This window comes from Pseudoliparis swirei, chromosome 9, assembly GCF_029220125.1.
Source record: "Pseudoliparis swirei isolate HS2019 ecotype Mariana Trench chromosome 9, NWPU_hadal_v1, whole genome shotgun sequence".
NCBI classification, from domain to species: domain Eukaryota; kingdom Metazoa; phylum Chordata; class Actinopteri; order Perciformes; family Liparidae; genus Pseudoliparis; species Pseudoliparis swirei.
In genome coordinates this window covers 13,165,979-13,191,991 of record NC_079396.1, presented here as the reverse complement: position 1 = coordinate 13,191,991, position 26,013 = coordinate 13,165,979, and the positions used below count along the sequence as shown (strand labels likewise).

General features: G+C 43.8%; 3 protein-coding genes across 6 annotated transcripts; 1 reads left to right on the top strand and 2 right to left on the bottom strand.

Moving 5' to 3' along the window:
- Positions 1-7,412: 7,412 nt before the first annotated feature.
- On the top strand, positions 7,413-13,541 carry zgc:158263 (ceramide kinase family protein). Of its 3 annotated transcripts, none has more exons than XM_056423715.1 (13): positions 7,419-7,899; positions 8,836-8,931; positions 9,155-9,292; positions 9,391-9,519; positions 9,624-9,687; positions 9,829-9,941; positions 10,026-10,100; positions 10,235-10,387; positions 10,663-10,768; positions 11,719-11,822; positions 12,269-12,465; positions 12,547-12,860; positions 13,055-13,541. In XM_056423715.1, exons 1-13 carry the CDS (start codon positions 7,773-7,775, stop codon positions 13,173-13,175), a joined length of 1,737 nt encoding a protein of 578 aa, XP_056279690.1. In that variant the 5' UTR covers positions 7,419-7,772; the 3' UTR covers positions 13,176-13,541. The 3 variants fall into 3 exon arrangements, with proteins under 3 accessions (XP_056279691.1, XP_056279690.1, XP_056279689.1); XM_056423714.1 differs by having other exon boundaries at positions 7,420-7,899; positions 9,796-9,941; XM_056423716.1 differs by lacking the exon at positions 13,055-13,541 and having other exon boundaries at positions 7,413-7,899; positions 9,796-9,941; positions 12,327-12,465; positions 12,547-12,829.
- An 820-nt stretch (positions 13,542-14,361) lies between these two features.
- LOC130199883 (glucose-6-phosphate 1-dehydrogenase-like) lies at positions 14,362-17,920 on the bottom strand. Its single transcript, XM_056423718.1, is given in 13 exon segments — positions 14,362-14,501; positions 14,599-14,691; positions 14,769-14,845; positions 15,292-15,527; positions 15,629-15,797; positions 15,873-15,966; positions 16,066-16,115; positions 16,117-16,192; positions 16,351-16,509; positions 16,588-16,806; positions 16,892-16,996; positions 17,100-17,137; positions 17,737-17,920. Coding segments are annotated over 13 exon segments (1,530 nt in total). The 5' UTR covers positions 17,860-17,920; the 3' UTR covers positions 14,362-14,410.
- A 405-nt stretch (positions 17,921-18,325) lies between these two features.
- Positions 18,326-25,970, bottom strand: galnt6 (UDP-N-acetyl-alpha-D-galactosamine:polypeptide N-acetylgalactosaminyltransferase 6 (GalNAc-T6)). Of its 2 annotated transcripts, none has more exons than XM_056422391.1 (11): positions 25,862-25,970; positions 24,245-24,753; positions 23,589-23,761; positions 22,350-22,499; positions 20,999-21,233; positions 20,797-20,914; positions 20,496-20,696; positions 20,171-20,302; positions 19,964-20,065; positions 19,721-19,879; positions 18,326-19,173 (listed from the first exon to the last, which is right to left on the bottom strand). In XM_056422391.1, exons 2-11 carry the CDS (start codon positions 24,724-24,726, stop codon positions 19,060-19,062), a joined length of 1,866 nt encoding a protein of 621 aa, XP_056278366.1. In that variant the 5' UTR covers positions 24,727-24,753; positions 25,862-25,970; the 3' UTR covers positions 18,326-19,059. The 2 variants fall into 2 exon arrangements, with proteins under 2 accessions (XP_056278366.1, XP_056278367.1); XM_056422392.1 differs by having other exon boundaries at positions 25,845-25,969.
- Between the last annotated feature and the right edge of the window lie 43 nt (positions 25,971-26,013).

Below are 26,013 nucleotides of genomic sequence, written 5' to 3'. Positions count from 1 at the left end.
AATTAGCCCAATATCCAGCCTGACTATAATTAAAACTTTATTAATACTCGTCTAAAGCCTCCGTTGCCCCAGTTGTTACTCCTCTTACTCCTGAACGGGCTTCTTTTATGCATATTATCTCTCTGGTGTTGAGCCCCATTTATGGGCTGCTGACCCACCTGTTGCGGGACATTAGGTTTGAGGGAACTAAGCTTGAAGCGGTGCAAACGTGGCTTGCTGTGGCTGTTGATAGATCAGTGCTTATGGATTTGGAGGAGGGGCTGGATACAGACTATGATGTATTGTGGTTGTGCTGCTGTCTGCTGCAGAGGGGGGGGCTGTTGTGTGGAAGTCTGCTGTTGTGGAGGCTGCAGGAAGGGGGGCTGTTGTTTGAACAGGGGCTCCCTGGGGTCCATTATAACCTCCAGGTCCTTCATAACTTCCTCCTCTGTTTCTTCCTCTTCCTCCTCTTCCTGTTCCACCTCTTCCGTAATAGTTATTCTTCCTCCTACAGTCTCTGGCAAAGTGCCCTACTGCGTTACAGTTATAACAATTGTACGGGCCTATTGTCCTGTCTCCTCTACCAGGTACATAGTTGGAGTCGTCATGGTGTCGTGTGTCGTCAGTCTGTCCGTACCACCCGTTATTCAACGGCTGGGGATTCATCTTTGGGGACCGTGTGGGTTGGGGAGGGTAAACGGGAAGAAGGGGGCTAATTGTTGTTGTTGTGTTCTTTTATATTTATCTGGGTGTCTACAAATGTCCGTTTTCTGTTAGTATTGTCAAAATACGTATTTATTAAAAACTATGTTTCAGAAAGGAAAATGATGGTCACACACTCTATCAATTAATAGTTATCTTCAAAAAGAATTCTTCAGTCACTGTTCTGGCTTCGCTCCGCTCTCACTCTGCTCTGCTCTGAGACAGACGCGCGCAGCGAAGTGGGTAGGGGAGGGGCTGCTCTGTCTGTGAAGGCGCGTGCGCTCCGCGGAGGCGCGCAGCAGCTTTTCTGCTTGTCCCTCCTCCTTTCTGTTCTTGTATTCCTGTGTTTACGTTTCTGCTCTTGTTATGCGGAGTTACCTCTTTGTTTCTCAGTATTCTCCTCAATCTCAAACTCGTACCTGCTCTTAAACGTAGTACATAATCGCCATACAATGTGTTCTTTACTCAGCAACGTGCCTTTCAGAACAATAAATCCTCATTTATCACTCGTGCAATTCAACAGACTAGAGCTTGCGTTGACACCGTGAGGTTTCGACTCTGCTCTGTTGATCCCACTTTGACAACTTTTATTCACCACCGGTATTCAACATTCATTTACAGTTTATGCATTACACATGTGTTTAATTTCTACGCGGCCCCGGTTCCTTTCAGGGTTCGACTCTCCAGCGTTATTCGCCGGCCTCACTTCTGTTAGAGGGCTTTAAACCACGCTGCCCCGGTTCCTTTCAGGGTTCGACTCTCCAGCGCTATTCGCCGGCCTCACTTCTGTTAGAGGGCTTTAAACCACGCCCCCGGTTCCTTTCAGGGTTCGACTCTCCAGCGCTATTCGCCGGCCTCACTTCTGTTAGAGGGCTTTAAACCACGCTGCCCCGGTTCCTTTCAGGGTTCGACTCTCCAGCGTTATTCGCCGGCCTCACTTCTGTTAGAGGGCTTTAAACTACGCGGCCCCGGTTCCTTTCAGGGTTCGACTCTCCAGCGTTATTCGCCGGCCTCACTTCTGTTAGAGGGCTTTAAACTACGCGGCCCCGGTTCCTTTCAGGGTTCGACTCTCCAGCGTTATTCGCCGGCCTCACTTCTGTTAGAGGGCTTTAATGTCAAACTGTATCGTGATTTCCCTTTTTACGCTTTATTCTATTTATTTAAATCAAGTCAAAAATTTCTGCAGTTTCAATACTCACTTCCAATACTCCTGATCAATTTTAGAGTATTCAATCTGACTGATTCAAGATTCAAGATTCAAGATGTTTTATTTTTCACATACACACACAGGGTGTGCAGTGAAATGAAAGTGGCAATGCTCAGCAGGAATGTGCAAGGGCAACAAGTACACACTATTTACAATAAAAAACAACACAATATTTACAGTAAGTGTGTGTGTGTGTGTGTGTGTGTGTGCCTAAGAGGGGCAGTTGTGTGGGTCTATGGGGGTCCTGGTGAGGTCGGAGTTCACAGTCCTGATGGCCTGAGGAAAGAAACTCCGTCTCAGTCTCTCTGTTCTTGCAGCGTGACTACGGAGGCGCCTGCCTGACCGCAGCAGCTGAAACAGTCTGTTGTTGGGGTGGTGAGGATCCTTCATGATCCTGCCGGCTCTGGTTCTGCACCTCCTGGTGTACAAGTCCTGCAGGGTGGGAGTGTAGTTCAATAGTGCGTTCAGCCGAACGCACTACTCTCTGCAGAGCCTTCCTGTCCTGAGCGGAGCAGTTGCCAAACCAGGCTGTGATGCTTCCTGTCAGGACGCTCTCTACAGCTCCAGAGTAGAAGGACTGAAGGATCCTCTGGGAAACTTTAAATTTCCTCAGCTGCCTGAGGTGGTAGAGGCGCTGCCTTGCCTTTCTCACCAGAGTGTCTGTGTTCGTTGACCATGTCAGATCCTCGGTGATGTGGACTCCCAGGTATTTATACCCGCTCACCCTCTCCACAGTAGTCCCGTTAATCCCCAGTGGTGAGTACGTCCTCTGATTTGAAATAAACGGGTTCAGTCTTTACCTTTTGTTGACACCGGCGTTCGATCAGTTTCTTGGAGTGGGCCTTGAACGCAGTGGTCCGTCCGGGGGTCTCTCGTGCTCGTCCTCCTCAGGTCTCTGGATCGGATTTCACAACCATTCGTCTGCTACCATTTGTTAGAGTTGGAAATCGACACACCACCTGGACGACACTCACTGGAAGAAAGAGCGGTAGACTTCTACGTTACGTCTATAAGCGTTTTATTCAGAAATCAGGATACAAGTAGACATCATGCATGGACCCTTCTCCAGAGCTCTGACCAGTGGCCTCAGCCCTGGAGAAAAAAAGACGACCACTTAGAGTGTGCGGCCATTTTAAATAGCCGAAAGGAACAGTTCTGATTCGTCAGGAGATAAGGGGGCGGTGTCTTCTCATTGGTTCTTGTTGCCAGCTCCCGCCTCTGCCGCTCCTTCATTGGTTCTTCTGACCTGCCAATGAGTTCACATGTTGTGAAAAGGTGGGGGAAGAGGAGATAGTTGATTTAATAGACCCTCTCTTGTAAGAAGACTTCCTTCGGGCCTTATCTCTTCAGGGATGAGGCCTGGATCTTCTCCGAAGGTCGCCCACACACCGGGGGCTTCTTCCCACGTGTGTGCGTGTGAGGGGGATCGGTGAAGGGGGGGGTCAGTGAGGAGAGACAGTGAGGGTTTAAAGTGTCTGAAGGAGAATAAATGGCCCCATCTGGACCCTTGTTATCTATCCTCCCGATGAGGTAAGGACTGTGATTGCTCTTTCTAAACAATGAATACAATGAGCTCTTTCTCTAGTCATCTTCTTTGATGAGTGCAGTGCAGAAGGGGGGTTTACATCAACATTCCTTAGGTGTCACTGTTATCTTTTTTTAGATCAGCTCAGACACCAGAGTGCTCCGCTGGAGGTTTTAACTTCCATTCAGTGTTTTCCATCTTACACATAATCTATATGCAAACAATACTAAGCTATGCTAAACTATAATATATATTCTTTAACAGTTACTTTGTAGATATTACAATACATTTGGAAATGATAGCAATGTTGTTGGACTTTAAAAGCAGGGTATATGGTTTGGCACAGGCATATTTTGTGTTCTGATATTGGGCTTGTTTTTTGGGCTTGTTTTATTGGCCATTGGGCTGGTTTGGGCTGGTTTTGATTGGCCATTGGGCTGGTTTTGTCACACAGACCTGGCAACCCTGAGCTCCAGAGCCACGAGGAGGAACACGCAGCCAGAAGAGATCCACTTGGACGGGTAAGAGTCTTCACTAAACTTTACGTGTCCGTGACGGGACGTGTCGGGACGTGTCCGGACGTGTCTGTTATGTGTCTCGTCACGGTGTCTGTTACGTGTGGCGGTGCTGACTAGTATTATATTTTACAGAGAGGATTCACCAGCACCTGCAGTGCAGCCTGCAGATCCACCTGCAGCCCCACCTGCAGCTCTACCTGTCCGGCCAGCAATGGTCTCGTGCCCCGGACGACCATGACACGATGACATGATGCCATTATAGTGAAGCCATATTGTAAATATTCTGTATCAATATTTGTGTTCTGTTTTCTATTTCTCAACATGAATATTATGGAGAATATGTTTACTTTTTGTAATGTATAATACATTTATTTGAAGAAGAAAAATGTAAATGGTCATTTTTATTTGCACACACCCCATGAAACTTTATCTGCAATATTAAGTCATTTCTCAGTCCCATCTTGTGTGGACCACATCATTCTCTCAAAAAAAACGATAATACAAAACATATTTTTGCAATCTTTACATGTATCTAGCATTGTATTCAGATATTTCACTACTTTTTAATTAACCCACAGTTATGCACCGCATTTTCATGAGTTCTTCCATCGACATGTTACTTCTCTCATGATTGCTTCTGTTGTCACACCTGTCATTCCTATGCTCATCAGTACAGTATCGCCTGATTGGATTGGTCTGTGTGTCTTGTTGATTGGTCCCACCTGTGTCTTGTTATCATTTTGGTGAATGTGATCATTTCTGACCAATTCAAAATAATATAAACAAAAATTTGGTTTTTGTTTATTTACATTATATCATCTGTATGTTCAGATATATTACTGCTTTTTTGTGAATCTTTGTGTTAAAAATCGTAGGATATGCTAGAGAGGCTCCATGTCATTTATGTTCGCTTTCATCCCAGGCTTTCTGATTGTTTTCACTGTCATTCACCTGTCTCCTATGCTCATCATCATCAGCCCCCGCCTGATTGTCCCACCTGTGTCTTGTGTCTTGTTACATGTATTAAATTCCTCAGCCTTCCTTGTCAGTTCGTCTGGTCTTTTTTGCCATGATCAGGTGGGTTATGTTATGCTCTTGAAAAGTTTGTCTCCCAGGTCGTCAGTTCATTTCACTCATTGCAAAAATAAAGTACTTACTTGTACTTACTTATCTCTGTCTCCTGTAATTGGGTCCTAATTCCTCCTACTCTGAGGTCGTGTAACACCCATGGCCTTTGTATTTGGTATTTAAAAACCAAATCAGTTGGTCCAATATGAGTAAAGGTGTGTTTTCAGAAGAGAGATGACAGATTTAGAGATCGAACTTACATTTTCAGCTTTTAGAATATATTTTTCTTTTCCACTTGTACCTGAGGTCAATTGTGTCTCATTATATAGAGAGCTGAGATTGTTCTGAATTTTGATGTATAACACATGGGTATGTGTCATATGTTCTCTTGAACCAGAAAATAAAGTAAAAAAATAATAGTACATTCTCTTCGAATTGCACAGAATGGTGGCCGTCCTACTTCTTCTGTAGTGTCTCGTACCCATCCACACCCATGGCCTTTGGTAATTTAAACACCACACCAAATCAGTTGGTCCAAGGTGTGTTTGTGTAAGAGATATAAGAAATTTTTTAAAAATCACTTACATTTTCAGCTTTAGGGCCATATTTTTTTTCTTTCCCTACCTACTGAGGTCAATGTCTAGTCATATATAGAGAGAGATTGATTGTGAATTTTTTTTGATGTATAACATGGGTATGTGTCATATGCAAAAGCCTTTTAAAGGTGAATTTAGTTTTGTTTGTAAAATCGAGTCGAAAGGGCTGCGTTTGAGGAACAACTCATAGAGCTGCAGCACAACATCATCCTCAAAGAAAGACACAAGAAGGAGAGCATTGACACATTCTGGATATCCTGTGTTCTGAGGAACACAAACCCTGCATTAATCCTGTGTGCTCAGAAAATCCTGACCTGCTTTGGATCTACTTATGTGTGTGAAAGCTCCTTCTCTGCCATGGGAATAATAAAATCAAAGCAGCGTTCCCGTCTAACTGACAGACATTTGGCAGACTATCTCAGAGCAGCTACAACTGAGCAACAACCAGATCTGAAAGGACTTGTGAAAAGAATGCATACTCAGAGCTCTCACTCGGAATAAGTAAACAGTTGTTTGTTATATTGTTGTTATTAATATTTGTGAAATGCAGACTCAGAGCTCTCAATAGGAAAAGTAGCAATTGCAAACTTTATCAATGTCATCAATGCAAAGCTATTCACTCCAGTGTTAATAAAACATCAGCTTGACCAACACTTGTCATCCTTGGAAACGCAGTCGCTACACTACATTTGTTACTGAAATTGAGAATATTTGTTAAATATTCCATGATGCTTTGGAATGCATTAAAAATGACTAGCAAGACAGCATATTAAACAGCAGTAGTAAATACAGTGAATAAAATGGTACAAATATATGTTAATAATAATTTGTGGCCCTTTGCACCTGTTGTGGTTTAAATGTGGCCTTCTTGGCCTCCGAAGTTGAGTACCCCTGACGTAGTGAGTAAATATGGCCATGGTTAGTATAAACTACAAAGAATGTCTTGTGTGTGCCCTCTGTAGGTTTTCCAAAAAAGCCTTTGAAAATATGCTCTCATAAATATAATTTGTTTCTTAACAATATACATCTAAATGTCCAACATTATTAAAATAGATGTTGATTCCTCATCCATTTTGCCACGTTTGATTGGATTATTTGTTTACAATATTTCTGAAATTATTACTTTTAATCTAGAATAACGTTATCTTCACGCTTTAGAATCAACAGGGAACCTTCATTTTCCAATCCCTCATTACAGAAATATATATTGGCAATCCCCTCAGGTACTGTTCAGCCTTACATTGTAGATAGACTTTAACCTTTCACTATGATTAACACGGATATTTGGTTACGGGTTAGAATTGTAGATTTTCCTCCTTGGTTTATTCTCTTCTTTGTCTTGTTATCTTTAACTTATTGAATGTCACGTAGACACTTTTATAACACATCTACAACTTTACAACTCGTAATTGCATTTATAGATAGTTTATTTTTTATTTGATTTTACATTTATTTAACCAGCAAATGCCTCATTGAGATTAAAAATCTCCTTTACAAGAGTGTCCTTGCCAAGACAGCAACAGTAGCACATTACACAAAGTTTCAGACAATACAACATAAAACAGTGACAGACAATATTTAAAAAAAGAAAGATAATTTGTTTAGATCACAGCATGAAAAAACCCAAAACCAAGACTGAAATCACCATAACCCAGTGCATAATTTATTAATCCGGTATTATATTGCATCTAATTTACTGTAAACGAATTCAAGCCTTCTTTTAGCTATACAATACTTGCGGTGTTCAAAATAACCAAATTATATGAACAATCTACAAGCATATCGTTCATACTTCAATAACGTGAACTGGCATCCAATCCGCAGTGCAACATGCAAATTGAGTAGGTGTCATTGGCCAGGGAGTGACTGAGGAGGAAACCAATATGTTTAGACAACACTCGTGTGACGGGCAGTGTCGTCCACATCCCGCAGGAATCATGGCACAAACGTCTCTTGAAACAAACCTCTTCGGGTTCATTGAAAGATGAACACGCTCTGGTTCCAGGTGACCGAAGGACGTACTCCAGTGGCTCGTTGACTGATGGCGAGATCAGACCGTCGACCTGCTGCTGCTGCTTCTCAGAGATGCACAAGTTACGACTGTCAAATGTGATTCTTTCTAAAAAAGTGTTCCGAGAGACTGGGAAGAGTTCCGTGGATAAAAAGCGCGTTTCCGGATGGAGGAAACCGATTTGAGGCTGGAGTCCAGTTTGTGGGTCGGGAATAAAAGATACCGGGCGGTCCTGACGGGATGGCACTTCAACTGGACCGAGGTGGATAAGAAGAATCGGGACAAGAAAACAAGTGAGTGGCTCTTTGCTCTCCAAAGCATCAGCTGATCTATAACATCGCGCTAGAGGCCAGCGGACTTATGTAAACCTTATCTAAACATAACAATAGGCTCTCTGCATACTGAGGGGAATGCGATGTGCAACTCTGTTATTAAAAGTCACAACCCGTCTCATGTCTGGGCGGAACATTAACTGGCAAACAAACATAGCCTATGTATTCTGTAGAAGTAGCTTCGGAAACACCATCAGCAAAACAATCTGTGTTACACCTTACATATGTCATTTCGAATAATTACAGGGAGGGTTTCATCCAACACATAGCTGCTGCCAGAAAACGTGAAAAACAAGTTAAACAGCACGAACTTGAAACTCGACCAACTGAGACACTGGACTAAAGCACTGCCTGTGGAGTACTCACACACATCCTGGCATATTTTCACAACACATAAATGCCTCTGCTCCACCTGCTTTCACACACATGCACAGCACAGAGGTAAATGTACTTTGGAATCAGTTGTTTCTGCACAGAAAACTAATTAATGTCAGTTTTTAAAGACATTTCTAAAGTGTCTTCTTTGAGACAATACACACGTGTCCCCATTTTTAAACACATACTGTCATGTGCTGAACATCACTATCACTGTACATATATTATTTAATAAAAATCACAATGTTATGTTGATGTGTTAATATAATGCACGGACAATATCAGAACCCTGAAACGGAAGAAGCTGTATGGAAAACAGTCATCGTTTATTTCATTCGTGACAGCTTTGCTTTTCCTAATGTCACATGAAAAAAAGAGTCTTTCCATCGGAACAGTTCATTGGGATGCATCGACATCTGCTCTGACAATATGCTGTGAGGAAGCTCTTTCCAGTGATCCCATCCTTTGTGTGCAAAGAAGCATGTCCACTAACGCTGTGTGTATTTGTCTCTGTGATTAAAGTTTCAGTCCCTGTGGCGGAGGTGGTTGGAGTGGAGGAGGGCCGCGTGAAGATCCTGCCTCAGAAGTCCGTCAAGGACACAGACAAAGACTTCACAGGTGGGTTCATCTGCGAGAATTTCGGGTACCACAAATACCAAGGCCACAGTCAATGCTGAACAGTCTGAAACATGACACATATGTTGCCATTGACTTTAAAACCATGTCAGAACCTGAGTAATTTGCATACAAGTGTGCAGCACACTAGTGTTACAGCTTAGTACATTTTAATTGTATGCCTGATATAGTGCTTTTACAGCATTTCCCAATCATTTACTTCCAGTTTTCTACGTGAAGCGCAGCAGCAGTGGGAGCTCTTATGGGTTACTATGGACACTGGGCCGGACCCAGTTCAGCTGCCTCAGTCGGGTGCTCAGAGACCAATGGGCAAAACACCTGAGAACGGCTCTAAAGACTCACAGTATGGATGGACCATTAGATCATGTTTTTATTTCCTTCAAATCCTTCAGAGCCCACTGGCTCACAACAATCTGTAATATTCCAAAATGTATGTTTCAGGTCCGCTGCGTCCAAACAGGCTGCTGGTGTTCATCAACCCATTTGGAGGGAAGAAGAAAGGAAGAAAGATCTACCATTCTCTGGTGGCGCCTCTGTTTGAGCTAGCTGGTATCAGCTCTCATGTAATAGGTAAGGGATAACACAATCCATAGTTAACCTAAACTTGATTTAAGAAATAATTAATGAAAGGGACTTGCAGTCTGCATGTTATTCTGACATATATTTCGTTTTAGTGACTGAGAGGGCAAACCAGGCCAGAGACCACCTCCTAAAGAAAGACCTGACAGGCTTTGATGGGTAAGAAGCACCAGCACCGCAGCGTAAACACCGGCATGAGAGCAATACAACAGATAAGCTCTCTGCGGGTTGTTCTCACAACAGAACTCTTGTGTTTGTTTATAACAGTGTGGTGTGTGTGGGTGGGGATGGCATGTTCAGCGAAATACTTCACGGTGTGATTGGGCGGACCCAACAAAAGGCAGGCCTTTGTGAGAATGATCCCACTGTCAATTTACAGCCTTGTCCGCTCCATATTGGCATCATCCCCGCAGGTAAGGACACCGTGATTAGGAATTCATAATCGAATGCCGTTCGAGCGGTGGCACACTCATCGTCTCCTCTTGTATCCAATGTAGGATCTACAGACTGTGTGTGTTACGCCACCGTTGGAGTGATCAACCCTGTTACTTCAGCTTTGCACATCATCATTGGTGAGTATATTTATAAGAATAATCCACTCTTTAAAAAAGAAATTATATTCCTAAAAGTACCCAAACATTTTAGTTAACTCTGAGCTCCATCGTCAAGTTTATATGTCCCTCTTCTGTCCCACAATACCTTGCAGGAGACTCTCAGCCGTTGGATGTGTGTTCAGTGCATCACGCCACTGCTCTGGTGCGCTACTCCGTGTCTCTGTTGGGTTATGGCTTCTACGGGGACGTACTGGCTGAGAGTGAAAAGTACCGCTGGATGGGACCTCTGCGATATGACTATTCAGGTGTGGACTGATGATAATTTAGAGAACAGAAATGAGTGCATGCTGAGATACATACGATGCTGTTGGATTCTCTGAATCTATTTTCAGCTTCAAGTTAAACATTCTTTAGGAACCTGGCAAGAAAAGTGCGATGACTAAGATGAGAGCGCTTCATGTGATGCACGCGCTCTTTAACAAAAACAACATTTCATGTCACAAAATCACATTCCCTCCGAATGGTTTTCTTTGAAGTGTTGTGTGTACCTGCTACATGTTGTGCTCTCTCCCTTTTCCAGGCACAATGGTGTACCTGAGCAACAGAAGCTATGCAGGCACCGTTCAGTATCTACCAGCAGACCCGCTGCTCTCCAGCCCCAGAGATAGAACCCGCTGCCTCTCAGGGTAAAACACCAACGACTACAAGATCCTACACAAAGAAGGGTGTATACACAGTGCAATAAATACAAACACAAAACAAACTTTAAAAAAGGAACGACAATACAATCCTGTGGAGGTGTTTTAACACCTTCAAACCTTCACACAACCACTACCGTGGAGCGTGGGAGTGTTATCTATTTACTTCTAAGGTTATTTATCAAGTATCGTATTTACTTTTCGCATGTGGGTTTTTTCTGTTCTCTAACAGAGGTGACTTTATGAATTGAGGTTCACTGTTCGTTACGTTGGTTTCTGTTATTATGCGACTGACTGATCTACGTGAGCTGAAACACACTTTATGTAAACAAAACCACCACAATGTTATTTTGATGAAGCATCTCTCCATGACGCCCAGTTGGTTAACCCTTATAAGTGACTCCTCCTGGATAGAAAGAGTTATGAACACAACAAGAAAGAAGCCCATAAGAACGTGTGAACTTCCAGAAATGATGAAAGCCTGTTATATATTTGTATTTCTAATCTTACTCCCAGCCTTTTCTGTGAGTCCTCACTCTGGTCTAAACTGTGTAAGAAACAAGAGTGATTGTAACCTTGTCGACCTTAACCCCCGTTAATGAGAAACAGAAAGTGTCACCAGTGAAATGGTTCAAATTCACTACTTGAGACATTGTAACTGTTACCACCTGTAGCAGGGCCTCAGGTGTTGGGTGCACCTGAAGGAGGGTAGAACCCATGGCAGGAGGAACTTGATCAAGATGAAAGGTGAGCCTCTGGCTCTTGTTAGAGTGGACAATGCCTCCGTCTTTGTCTGAGGCGGCTGCCTCTTCCTTCAGCAAGAGGTTTATAAAGCTCTTATGAATGGGTGTCAAGGTTAAGGAGCTTGATTTTTCACAGACCTTCAAGCAGTGTGACAAGTATGTGTGATGTGTGTGTGTGTGTGTGTGTGTGTTTAGGTGCAGTGTGTGTTCCCAAAGCACAGAAAGACTTTTCTCCACCTCTTCAGCTAAAGGCTTGTTGTACAGCTCCCACTTCAGCCAGTTCAGTAGTGACTCAGAAGGTAATAACACAGACAGACATTAAAGTCCGGTATATTGAAGCCTGTTTATCAGAAATCATGGACACTTTAAAGCAGTCTGTTTGGCTGATTTACTCTTGATTAGCTGAAACTAATTGCAAGATTGTTTCATTTGAAACAAGAGGCTTGGATATGGGACATTATCCATTATCCATCATCCATCTTCTACACCTACAGCATAACCCAGTTCACAAGAGAATAATCTAAACGTAGAGACAGTGAGTTTTTTGTTGTTGTAATATGTTCAGTGAAACAATCACAACACAAACCAGCGGTTCCCTGAACAAATCAATCTACTAAAGTGAGTAAAGTGTGCATGGTGGGTGAAAACATGCAACCACAGAACTATGGTCCCATAAGAATCATCAGTGATGCACAGGAGGGATTTCTTTGAATGTGGCATCACGTCTTTCTCTCTGTCTGCCCAGGTGAGTGGGTGAGTGTGGAGGGCCGGTTCAGGTGTGTGTCTCTCACTTGCATGTCCAGCTCATGTCCCAAGAGTCCTCTGGGCCTCTCTCCTTCCGCTCACCTCGCAGACGGAACAGGGGACCTCATCCTGGTGTGGGACACTCACCCGCTGGAATTCCTCAAGTTCCTCTACAGACACACCAGCACACAGGACCAGGTGTGACCACTTTCACTTTACAAGGGAGCTGTGCTGGCCGGTTTACACGCGTCTTGACCCGATCTCTGCCACTTCTCTTAGTTTGACCTGCCGTTTGTGGAGGTGCACCGCGTCAAGGCCGTCCGCTTCTCTCTCCCCCCCGACAAAGAGGACGAAGGGTATGAAGAGATCGGAAGCTCGGGCGGTGGGATGGATGAAGAAGGGATGGACTACATTGAGACTGTTAGCAGGACTGGATCTCAGAAGCACCTGGCAGAGGGAGGCACGGGACGAGAAATGACAAATGAGAAGATAACGGCGCCCTTCTTGTGTGGTCTGTGCTGCAGTAAAGCTCCCACTGTGTCAGTGTGGAACTGTGATGGAGAGATTCTGCCCTCCAAAGAAATCCTGTGCAGGTAAAACAGAGTTCAACCCTCCATGTGTTGATTAGTGTATTCTCACATGGCGCACTATTGTCCTCTTACTGAATGTCAGGTTATAATTCGATTGCAACTCAGCAGTAAATTACCAATGGAACGCAACACTAAATAGTAGCCAGGTGGTAAAGATGATTATTTCAGCACAGTTTTTAACCGTTCCCTTCTCTCAGGATACATGGCCAGCTGGTGCGCCTGTATGCCAGGGGCATCGAAGATGGAGCAGCCGTGCACAACTGCAGCGAAGAAAATGACAAGTGTGAAAGGGATACACCTGACACACCGACATGTTGAATGATGAGGGAAAGATGACAATGAACTTGTTAGGCAGCGCTTGTTTGTGAATTTATTGAAACAGCGTTGCATTCTGTCATGGCCAAAGACTTCCTAATATTTCAGGTATTTTTACATATTTTCTCATTGCAATAAGGAAACAAATATTTATTCCAAAATGTGTTTTTTTAAACTCTACTCAAAACACTATTAACAGACTTGCTAAATGATGAATTATCTCTTGTGCATATTTTTCTGATCTAGTGTTTGTATGCAATTTTGGGCAATTTTATTTATTTGTACTTGAGCTTCCACAATAAAATCACAGGTATTGTCAAAAGAAGTTAAGAGAAAAAACACCATAAGTCAATAAAAGGACTGACCCGACTCATTTTGTACTTTATTGTTATCAACATTAGTGTACATTGGAAACATGAATTAATAATCATGCAGTAGGAACTATTTTTTTTTAGTGTGATCCAAAACTATTTTTCATGTCGACATCACTTACCAATACTAAAGGATCATAATATAATGGCATGCAGTAATTGTGCAGTACAAATCAAATAACAGATAAAAGAACAAATCAAATTGTTCCAGAGAAGGAGTTTAAATGCACTTCCCGAAGCACGAGCAGGCAGGATGACCACATGGTCTGTTATTAATCAGAGTGTGTATGTATTTGTGTGTGTCGTTGGAAGGCTGCCAGCTAGGCCATACACCTGATGGCATCAGAGAGCATCACTCTGCTGCGGGCAGGTGAAAGAGATTACACAATTAAATATAATTACAAAGCATTTAAAAATGTGATGTGAAAGTAGCTTCAAGTATCTACATGGAAGTTATTATTACCTGAAGCCGGGCATTTACAGTAAACATGTATTCAGAGTCACCTGTTCTTACAAACCAACGAGATAAGTGTAAATGTTATGTGGCGTTCAGGTTCATCATGGCGTACAGATGACTGTAAACACGGCATGCTGATAGCAGAGAACAGGCTTGTATTCTTAGCATTGAAATATTTATCCTCCATCCATAAATAAGTCTCAAAAGGCCAATTCTGTTAAAATGTGAAGAAATGCAGAAGTTTAAAATGTACAATCGAACACACAAGTTGACTGCTGGAGTTATTGTTATTTCCACATTCATTGTTCTGTTATCAGGGATCACATGCAGTGCAGGTCAAATCAAACAACTGAGAGCAGTGAAAGATTGTAGTAACTTTATTTGTTGGTGTGTGTGTGTGCGTGTCTGAATCATGTTGTGTGGGGCTTCACCCACTTGTATGTTCCCTCATAGCGGAATCCCACCCTCTTCACAAGGTCATCCGCCTCGTTTGGACCGCGACTGAGGACGCACGAAGAAAAGACAGGAGGAAGAGATATGATCACCAAAAGACTAAATGTGTATCACGTATTTATTTCCGTCTCATAAGACATTGTACCTTCCATATGTGTAAGGGATTGGGCGTGTCTTCTCTCCCTCTATTCGGTGGAGGAAGGGGGTGAAGATCCTCCAAGACTCCCGCAACTCATCACTGGGATCGACAGAAGAGTACTTCAAGTCAAAAACAAAACACCACACAAAAACAAAACTGAAAATGATGAAACCGACCTGCGAACAAAGTGCATCTGATTCCCACAGAAGACGTCCAGTATCAGCCTCTCGTACGCATCCGGGAGCTTCATGTTCTAGAGAAAGATGGCGCGCTTATTTCAAGTTCAGTCATCATTATTAATTCAAGCTAAAGAAACACTATATTGCAACTCGCTTGAAAACACCAGTTGTTCTCTGGATAGTATATTATGTAAATGGAAATATATTCTTTTATACATTAGATAATAGTATTCAGTGGTGGACAACTTTTTTCAATCAGTTTGTTGCATCTCTTCACCCCCACCATATTTGTAGTTTCTTCTAACACTATCAATATCACTATGAGACATTGAATATCAATCAAATATCACCTCAAAATCAAAAGAAGTCTAAAGTTACACAATATGATATGATTATATATTAAAGATCAACATGTTACTATTTAAATAAAGTGTGACCAAGTTACATGAAGAATGGAGTGACAATCCCATGACACAGAGACTTCACCTGATTCAAGAAACACTTGAGTTCAGAGTTTCACCTTGTATCTGCTCCTGTAGGTGAGGTCCAGCTCCGTCTCCTCGGGGCTGAAGTAAACCCCAGGCCTCTTGGTCATCATCTTCAGATAAATGGCTTCGTCGGGCTGCACCCGCACCACCAGCTCGTTCCTCTGACAGCGTTCACCAAAAATGTCTCCTGGTACATCAGTGAACTGCAGGCGCACTTCTGCCTTCCGTTCATTCAAAGCTTTACCGCAGCGGAGAACGAAAGGTACTCCTGGAGGAAGGGTGGTTGGACGTATGACAGGGAGAACAATCAAAGGGAATGTCGTACAGCGCACATTGAGACAAGTGAGGTCCAAAGAGAAGCATAGTCACCATCCCATCTTTCATTCTGGACATAAAGCACAACCGTGGCAAAGGTCGGTGTGCAGGAGCCTTCTGGTATGGTTGGGTCATCGAGGTAACCCAGCTTGGAGTTGCCCTCCCCATTAGGGTCCCCCACATCTGACCCAGCAACAGGCGCTATACACTTTAACACCTTCACCTGCAGCACACCAACAATTACAGGACTGCAGTGACATAGCTGCTCTGGTATTTCATCATCAATCCTTGGTGTTACCTTCTCATCCCTCACGTCGTCTGGGCTGGTAGAAGCAGGTTTCTCCATGGCAACCAAACAGAGCATCTGGAGGAGGTGGTTCTGCATGACATCTCTACATTAAGAGACGAGGAGGAATCGGGGTAAGTAAGAGCTCTATTGTAACAAACATTGTACGCATTTATTTCACTTATATGAATGTTCCGTCTCTCACCGAATGACACCAAAGTCATCAAAGTATCCTCCACGGCCCTGAGTGCCAAAAAGGCTCTTTGAAGGTGAGAACCACACAGGCCACACTGTTCCTGTTCCATATGGGTCCAAAGATGCGATTTCCAAACCTGGTTGCGAGAGAATAAAACATGTATAAGATAAAATCTTCAAAACCAGTGACACAGGAAGAAAGAGATGATGAGTGCTCCGGAGAGCCTGAAATATACAACATTTAGGTTTTTAACAGTAGTAAAGTGTTCACGAATATGTGTACGGAGCTCGGTACCTGAGCACCATGAGGTTCTGCACCATCTCTTTGCCCAGGTAGTGGTCTATGCGGTAGATCTGGTCCTCTGTGAACAGGGAGGACAGGTGGGCCGACAGCTCCTCTGAGCTCTGAAGGTCACGGCCGAAGGGCTTCTCAACAACCACCCTGCTCCAGCCTCTGTTTTACACACATCGCTGATTAGAATAATGTGATCCAATAGCAACTAAACCACTGCTTCCTGTAACAGACACTGACCTGTGGCTCATGCAGTGGGCGTTGATGTTTGAGCTGACATGCTGGTAGACGGTGGGGGGCAGGGCCAGGTAAAAGAGTCTGTTGGCATCAGCTCCCCTGGGCAGAGACGACAGATGAGCGTCAAGTTGAGTGAAAGAACCGTCGTCGTCATAGCTGCCGCTGAGGTACGAGTTCTTACTGAAGAAGGCTGAGAGACACTCGGTGTCTTCATCAGTGACCAAAAGGAAATGTAGAATAATGTTTACAGAACAGACGCCTAAAACAATCAACCATGTTGTCCCAATAGCCAAAAGGACGCTATACCTTCATATGAGGCAGACATGCTGTCTTGTCCTGCACCGTCAGCTTGGACCGGGCAAAGCCGACAAAGTAGATGTCATCTGGGAGCAGGCCATCTCTGAATAACCACCTGAAGAAGAGCGACGAAAAGCATCGATGCATAAAAGTGGCCGTGGGTCTAACTCCCCAGAGACACCCAGTGTGCACTGTTAGAGCAGCCATTATTTACTCACCATAAAGTTGGATAGATCTTCTTTTTAGCAAGATCCCCCTGTGCAAAATATTTAAATAATAAATGTGTTACCGTGAACTCTTACTGATCTATTCAGAATCACTGGCTGAAAAGAATCAATCAAGAGTCCAAAGAGTAGGCACACACACACACACACACACACGTGGAGTAGAGTCGGGAATATGTTGCGCAACGGAAGAACGTTGAACACACCCTATTCGTTGTGCTCAAACTTCAAGTAAAATCTGAGTAGATCACTGGTTTTTAACAAATAAGGGCGAAAAAAACAAGGATGATATACATTAACAACTAGATTGCGGAACTCTTGCCATGCTCCGTGAAAAAACAGTCTGACTTAATGTTTCTGCTCCACATGTAGGCCTATTCCCTTGTTCAATGCTCGACAAAGAAAACAGTAGACGGAGCACATTTCCGTCAACATGAGCTCTTTCCCTGGTTTCCATGTTCTGATTACCACACTGCAATATCCCCCAGTGAATTGTTCTCTTTGACAATCCATTTCCAAACATATCGTTTTACTGTAACATCTGAACGAGAAAAGTCTTTGTTAAATTGCATTTAAGGAAAAGGAGCAGAGGGAAACAGTGGTTATTCTGCTGTTCAGAGGTTGTACTCACAGAGGCTCCCAGGACTAGGAGGATGAATATGTGCGCGTTGGACTGACTGGAGCGCTCCTCTCCATAGAGCTCCCTCCTGAGCTGGACACACACCTCGGAGCGAGTCAAGGGCTCAGAGCTCATCTTCTGGCCCACCTGCTCTCAGTCTGTGTGAAATGTGGCAATTCACACTGCCCGATGTCCACGTGACACACAGCATGGCGACATTCCAACCGTCCACCTTGAACAAACACTCAACAAGTTAATGCTGCCACCTGTTGGACATAAAGAATGCCTCCTTCTAATGTGGCCACTTCCTCATGCTTTGTGAGGCCTGACCTCTGCTCTGCAGTTCCAATCTGCACATTCAATCAGATCAGGCTTGGCAACCTGGAATAAATCCTGCTCAGATTTAGGTTCGAAGACAGAAAACAATGGGCAGGAATGTCTCTTGCTCCTCAAGCACTCCTTAGAGTAATGCTGCACGATCACAACAGGAGCCCCTCACTGAGACATCTGATGGCATTGTTGCAGAAAGAAATCTTATCAGTACACAACCTTTTTAAAGAAACGTTTTACAGGAGTCATGAATCATTGCAGGGAATCTCTCTAAATTCAAAAGATTTAATATTTGTAGCTTGAGTAACCACAGTGAGTTAACCATTTCAGAAAATTTCCCAACCATTACTTAAAGTAAAATAAAATATATAACAATTATGTTAATTAAAGATTATTGCTGTAGTGTACACAGACATATCAAAATAAAAATATTTTACAGTTTAACTGTGACACCTCCTGTTTTTCTTGATACTCATGGTGATCTAAAAAAAACATTTTTTCCATAACAAATGAGCATTTATCTGATACAACAAAGACATTTTATTTTGAAAAAAACAGACATCTCTTGATTTTATGATTTAAGTGCATATTTCAACGTGTAACGTGTTCAATGTCACGTTTCAATTAATTAATTGACAAACAAAAATTATAAAACACACTAACTGGAGTGTGAATTTACTGAAGTAAGATCATTTCGGGTCACACCCACTGCCCCACAGTCAAGCTGCCACTCCTGCAGGCAAAGTCCACAGTCTAGTGACTCATAATCCCAAGTCAAGCGTCTCTCCGCGTTTTCATCATAAATACATTTAAAACAAGTTAAGCCGAGCGTCTTCAACAGTCTTTTCTTTGTCCTCCATCTGTAACTGTCCACTCAGTAGGGCAACATGCCCCAAGCGCCACAGCAGGACGTCCTTCTGGATCGATGTTGAGTTGGCTCCTCAGAGCAGAGTCTGAGGAAGGGGACACGAGGTCCAGAGGTCACGTGATGGGCAGACAGGGAGGTCAGCTGAAGGTCCAGTGCTGGTAGAGGTCAGCAGCATTACAGTGGTCCATCTGAGGCTTGTCTCCATTCAGTCGTAAACATTTCCCACTACTGGGATTTTTCAGTAGATGTTCCTGGAGAGTAGCATCAGAGAAAAAGTTGAAACAATACAGTAGCCTAAATTAATATGAAAATTCCAACAGATTATTTTAGAACTATTCCTTTAATCATTTCATACTGAATATATGCGACTTTCTGGGATAATGCACTTATTCGCTTACTTTCCTAGTTACATATGATTAAGACTACTTTAATGTAAAGCTACAGCCAGCTGCTGGTTAGCTTAATTTAGGACAGGGCAGAGGGGGAAATACGGACAAAAAGCAAAGCGGAAAAACTTAAATCTGTCGTTCAAATTGGGGCCATGTGCCAGAATACTTCTCGGTTGGGTGCCCGACTTCCTGTAGTCTGCTAGTTGCCCGGAAACTTCAGTGACGACAAGAGTCAGAAAGCTCAATCATTTCTGTGGTTTCCAGATTGTATGCCAAGCTTAACAAAAACAACAGGTAGCTGTAGCCGTATATCTAGCTGACAGATACTAAAGTGATATCAATCTTGTCATCGATCTCAGCCAAACACAAAGACCCTTCTATTCTTCAGCTCGGCTCCAATGCCCCTCACCTCTGTTAAGTCCCACTCCTGTTCTGGGGCCAAACTGGTGCCCTTCCCCTTCAGGACGCACAGCTCGATCGTCACCGTGTCTGGCTGGGGGGTGGCATGAAGACACAGCTGCTTTCCAATATTATGACGCAGCTCGTTGTGAGTCGTTTGTTCAAAGTACTGGAAGAAACAATCATCCAAATCAGAGACCGTCTAAGAGAACATCAAATCTTAAATCCCACATGTGTGAGTCAGTCATTGTACCTGGTTGCCTCCCATGTTGTGACACTGGTACATGATCACAGCTTTACCTCCCTGGTTAGCCTCTCCAACATCCAGACACGTTTTAGATCCAGAGTTTCTAATCTGATGCAAACACAGACATCAGTAAGATACAGCTGCTGTTGTGTTATACGAGCGGTGTGTTATATCTTTAATATACAAATACAGACAAAGGGAAACGGGACTTACTGCACCAAATCTTTGTGGGTTTAAGTCTGGAATGAAGGCCTCTGGGTAGATGGTGTTTAAATACCAGGTGAAGTTCTTGCACTTAAGCTTCTCTCTCAGATTCAGACGATCAGAGATGTCCCCATACTTATTCTATAAACATTAAAAGGCGGATATTGTAATAAATAAACACATACAATCACATTCTCATATCAACTTCTTGCAGCACGGACGAAAAATCCTAGTCAAAAATGAAAAATGTTGTGGAAGAACGAGGATAAAGGTCATTGTATCCATGTGCATTTCACAATTGAACAGTGTTACTGCAGTCACACGTCACACTGACCTCCCGGGCCATCAGTGCAGCTTCCTTGTTGCGGCGATAGTAAATCTTCTTGTAGTCATCCATCCAGACCTCAGCCAGGCGGACCTGGTTGCGAGTGATGACTGCTGTGCCCTTGGGGAAGGTGTGGGGGCTCTTGGTGCGGAAGACATGGCCAACGACAGAACAAGGGAGGATCTCAAGCTGACCCCCACACTGCCAAACCTGTGAATCACATTTCATGCAGGGAGAAATTCAGCCTCCAACTTGAGAAGGAGACTCAACAAATGCGTAGAGTGGTGGAAGTCCAGATAAAGAGACCAACCCTGAACGACATCTCCACATTTTCACCGCCCCAGATCTCCATCTTGTCATCGTAGGTTCCAATGTGTTCAAAGTACTTCTTTGAGATTGAGAAAAGACCGCCGGCAAAAGTAGGTGTTCTGAAGTGTTCAGAGGCAGATGAAAGCTTTAGACACTTAAATGATTCAGGATGCTCCGAGTGAGACCAACCTGACCCTTCTTACTTTACGGGGTAGGTTTCATCCTTGCGCAGCTTCTTCGCTTCCTCAGGGATTTGGTCCCAGCCGAAACCCAGGCTCCAGTCAAAGATCCCCCGGTTGTAAGCGGAGCTGGTGGCTACAGGCTTGGCGAACCGAAAGGTTTCAAGGTCAATGGTGGCGATCTCTGGACTAACCACGGCTGTCGGCTCCTCAACAATGCGGTCCAACAGCGGCTCCAACCAACCATGGAAACACTCACCTAGACAGGGAGGAAGGACAGAGATTACTTCATGTCGACTCAACCCCTAAACAGGTGCTATTGATATCCACGAAGCCCCCAGATGTTGCACTCTCCCTCCAACCGTTTCATTCACTTCATAACAAGCACCTTTTTGACAGACATCTCAAGTGTTTCAAGCTTCATAACGTAATCTATGGTAATCTTAGGATATGGCTGGCTAGATTTAGGTCACATTTAGCTTGTCATCTGACTCGTTGTGAAGTGCTGGGCACACAGCACAGCCTGTTCAGACTTATTTTTTAGTCGGCCAGCCACTAAACCCCTTCGTTATAGCCTACATGGTTTTAGTGAACGATAGTAACTCAAAGCATGCACTAATGTCAATGTCTCCTCAGGGATTGAAGCTCCCTCGGAAATTTTAATTGTATGGGTTAATGTTATTCGGACGATTAACGATTTTTAAAAAAGCTGGTAGTTGTATTTAAAGAATATATTTTTCGTATAATGTTCAAAGTAGAAATGTCTTTGATTTTCCATTAATGTTTGGTCTCTCTTGCCAAAGTAGGAAACACAATAATGACCAAGCCTATGGCCTCAATAATATAACTATACAATATTTATATATTTGCAGTACAACCTGTTTGTCTGTGGCGATATTCAAGGGGGAAAAGTGTCTTATTGCAGTTTATCTCCACTGTATTCGTACAAAAAAATGTAAAACTCAACACTCATGCATCAACCAAAGAGCATAATTCCATTGATTTTACGAAAAAAATTCCATCTCAATCAACCAGGACTGACATGAAGGATTACCACTTTTAACAACAATATTTTTCATGTAAAAAAAAAAAGTTATGATCAGGGCAAAGCATGGCTTCATGAAAATGTTTGTGAAAATTGTTATTTTGGATGGAACTTAATATCAGGCAAACAAATTAAAATGTTATTGAAAATTGTGCCTTATGACGGCACAAAAATAATCGAAAGAACTATAGGAAATATAACGTAGTGCAAGTCTGTACATTTCTTGTTAAGAGGGGAAACCAAACATTAGCCCCATGAAGACACACAGCTGCTTAAAAACCTCATTGTAGATGTAGTTCTTGTGGTGTGTGTGTGTGTGTGTTTTCTTACAGTGTGCGTCCAAAAAGGTTAGGATTTCCCCCTGAGCGATGCTGGCGCCCAGCAGCCTGGCAGTGATGAGGCCCTTCCTCTCGAGCTGCCTCACCACACGGACAATCTTCAGCGGAAGTACAAATTCATCTAGTTGGTTTTTTAGGTGCTCTGTGGAAAATAAAAAAACAACATCATCGTCTGTGTCGTCTACATTTAAAACACTGAATGCTCCAGTGGTTGAAGGTCTTACCCTGTGGGGGTGTGGTTACGAATGCAACAGAGCTCACTTTAAACCACACCCAATCGCAATGCCGAGTTTGGTGAGAGGTGCAACAAGCTTACGGCCAGTGAAACTAATATTTTCAGCAACAAATAATAATTAATAGATACAATAATGAATCAGCTTGCTGGCCCAGATAAGAAAAATAAAGCCCAAAATGTATACGAGTTGAAACTAGGTCACTTACCCTCTGTAAGCATACACTATCACTGCAACGCACAGCATTCCTCAAAGGTTTCGGTCTGAATTAATCTGGCAACCTCATTGTCCAAACCTTATGAAAGTGCTGCAGCTCTGGTAGCAGACAATAAGTTTTTGTTCTTTTCATAGTAGACAGAAAGTAACGGCACATAAGCTTCTGACAAAGAATGACATTCCCCCTAAAGTCCCAGCAGCAGAACAGGTTGGGTTGTAAAACACTGAGAAGCTTCATCCACACTTCAACAACAGACTTCTTTTATCAGAAGTGTTGCGTTACTTTGGCCGACTCAGGTGGAGGTGCCCTTGGAGAGTCTGTTAGGTTGGTGCACACCACTGGACTGTATTTCCCTGAAGCCAGCCGTACCCACAGTCAAACACACAACATACTTTTCTTGTGTTAAATTCTCTGTGTGCGAGCTGCTAAAAATCCCACGCCAACTTCATTCTTATCAAATCTCAGTGACTGAAACGCTGCCCTAAACAAGGTCAATTCAATTAATAAATCACTTATAACTCGAGACTTTATGATTCTCAGATTGTGCTCCTGCAGCTGCCTGAACCTTTTGGAAGAAATGACTCACTTAAGCGCAGAACTGCTGAGCGTACAAATATCTTCCCTACTTACTGCCAGATTAAGAGCCGATAAAATGATTAATAAAGTCATGAGCCTGAACTCCTTACTTTCATCAAAGTCACAAACAAGGCATTTCATATTGTCCTGCCGGTGAGGCCGTCGTTACGTTTCGTCTTTATTGTGCATTCAGATTTTTTCGCACCTGCAACACTGGCATCATCCACCAAGATGATCTCTTTGAGCAGGGCAGCGGGAGACGTGTGCAGGACGCTGTAGACCGTCCTGAGGAGGGTGGACCAAGCCTCGTTGTGGAAGACAATAATCACGCTGGTGGTCGGCAGAGCAGGACAGCGACGGAACTTCTTCTCCACGCACCTGAGCCACGTCACAATACAAAGAGGTGGGCAAAGAGGAGCGGCAAATCGGATGACACAAAAAAATCACAGGAGGTTCTGCAGAGCCACGTATAACAGACCATTGTTTGCAGATATTCAAGGTCTGGTCACCAATTCTTTAAATAGAACATTGAGTACACAGCCTTAAACAATCAGCTCTCTTAAAAAGCCTCTCAAGAAAAGAAATAGCTCAAGGCCGACCGAGCCTGTGACGTGTGCAGATGTCAAGTCTGACAAACGCATACAGCGGTGAGTGGTAGTATTTGAAAGCCAAATAATACTTCAGTCTCAATTACTTATTAGACACTGGGGCCTTTGAACTAAAACGTAGACACAATATTAAAATGCATGTAAATAATTCTCTGCTCCGAGCGTGACCCCAGCTGAGAGCCAGGATGTTATCTGGCCTGCTGTGCACATGTCGACACACCCATCTCAGATTATCTTGAGAACGTGTTCTTACTCTGAAGGCCTCGTGTCATCCCCGAGACTCCGGCTGAGTGAGATATGGTCACTGGCAAACTGGTTGAAGCAGTGCCTCGTCATCCCCTCCTCTTTCTCCTTCGCCTCATCTGGGGACATGTGGTCTTTCTGGAACGCTTTCCCATCAGCCCCAGGGCTCGCGGGGTCCTGAGTCGGTCTCTCCAGGTGAGGTTTGAGCTCAGCCCGAGTGTAGAATCCAGCAGGGCATTTAGGGTCCTCGGTGGGCTGCTGCTCTACTGGCGGTGCCTGAGGAGCTTTGATCTGGAAGCCAATGTTGTTGACCGCCTCTCGGACCATGATCATCACCTTATCCTTCTTGACCACCAGCTCCTGAAACCAGGGGTCACCAGCAGGTGAAGACCCGACATCCTTCTGGAGAACCAGTAGGATCACCATGAAGAGAGTCCCCCCAAGGAGCACCAGTTTGAGGAGGGATGTACGCCGCAGAAGGAATGGACGCATGTTTCGCAATGGTTGTTCCTCTCAGGGCTGTTAAAAACAGAAACAAATTATTTTCCCCCCCCAGTGATTGTGCATGTTACTTGATAGTTCCAGCAAAGCTCTGAAAAAAAACACCAGCAAGAGCAACACTTGTTAAACCGGGTTGTGCGTCTCTGTAAGTGTCATAGCAGCAGGAAGTCTTGCCAACCTTCGCGCCTCCTGCTTCTTTAGGAGCCAGTCCCAGAGGGCTGGCGGAGAGAACAGGGAGGCGGAGTGTGTGAACAAACACACCACACCTCTCAGCAAACACCTGCATACACCTGCATTCACCTGCATTCACCTGCTCCGGCCACAGTCCCCCAGGACCCACGTGGCAGCAGGTGGGCCATGACACGGCAGGCTCAACCAGCAACTCCCTCACCTGATAACCTGACAATGAGCGACAACGCCTCGCTACAACACACATCCCCCAGCATGACGAGCTGTCATCGGAACAGGATGTAGAGTGTGCTACGTGGAGCATGGCAGGACCACACCAGCCATCCCAGGCACAATAAGAGGCGGTTTCCTGCTAGGTGAAACAGGATATCACTGCCGTGTAGGACATCTGCGTGGCATTGGGTGAACACTCAGTTAGAGAGTCACGCTTACTTGTTCATAATTCATTTACTCTATTTTCAAGTCAGCCTCCTTCATAATTCATTCAAGGTGTTACAAGCAAAAAGGTAACAACCACAGCCCACTGTGCGGTGATTTCCAGCCCGCAACAGGTTGGTCCAGTTTGCCATTACCGTTACGACAAAGGAGGAAGACACTATTTAAATGGCATATTGTGAGCTTGTATATTTGTATTAAGTGACAGCTTATCATAGTGTCCCCTTTGTTTAACTTTCAAATCAAACAGTTATAACTTGAACCACATACACGCGTAGGCTACTGACAATTCCACACCTCGATGACGGCGACATGAAAGAGGAAGAGTACATTTCCTGTAATTGAGAACGTGTCATATTAAAGACCTACCTATCGCACTTCGTCTCAGACACGCGACAGGTGAATGTTACCTGCCAGTAGATCTCACTGATGACACCAAGACGCTGCCGCAAAGTGAATATTATAATGTAAATGCGGCAACTTACAGCATACATTGACGAACCTGTTTCCGTTGATTTCCTGAAGAGTTTGGAAAGTTTCCAAGTGAGCACGCAGAAGCTTCCCAGTTTCTTAAAGTTGTGCCACTGTCGCGTTGAGCAGCGAACCAGGATACAGCCGCGCTGGTGCCTCCCGGCTTTTCCTTTGAACAGAACA

What these genes read in the sequence shown, in the direction of transcription:
- zgc:158263 (XM_056423714.1), top strand. Translation starts at nt 7,773, where the DNA reads ATGGAGGAAACCGATTTGAGGCTGGAGTCCAGTTTGTGGGTCGGGAAT. An exon ending in AGCTTTGCACATCATCATTG is followed by an intron (nt 10,101 to 10,234) that starts GTGAGTATATTT and finishes AATACCTTGCAG; the next exon opens with GAGACTCTCAGCCGTTGGAT. An exon ending in TCCAAAGAAATCCTGTGCAG is followed by an intron (nt 12,861 to 13,054) that starts GTAAAACAGAGT and finishes CCCTTCTCTCAG; the next exon opens with GATACATGGCCAGCTGGTGC.
- galnt6 (XM_056422391.1), bottom strand. Translation starts at nt 24,726, where the DNA reads ATGCGTCCATTCCTTCTGCGGCGTACATCCCTCCTCAAACTGGTGCTC. An exon ending in GATGACACGAGGCCTTCAGA is followed by an intron (nt 23,762 to 24,244) that starts GTAAGAACACGT and finishes GACGTGGCTCAG; the next exon opens with GTGCGTGGAGAAGAAGTTCC. An exon ending in ACCCACAAAGATTTGGTGCA is followed by an intron (nt 20,066 to 20,170) that starts GTAAGTCCCGTT and finishes TGTTTGCATCAG; the next exon opens with ATTAGAAACTCTGGATCTAA.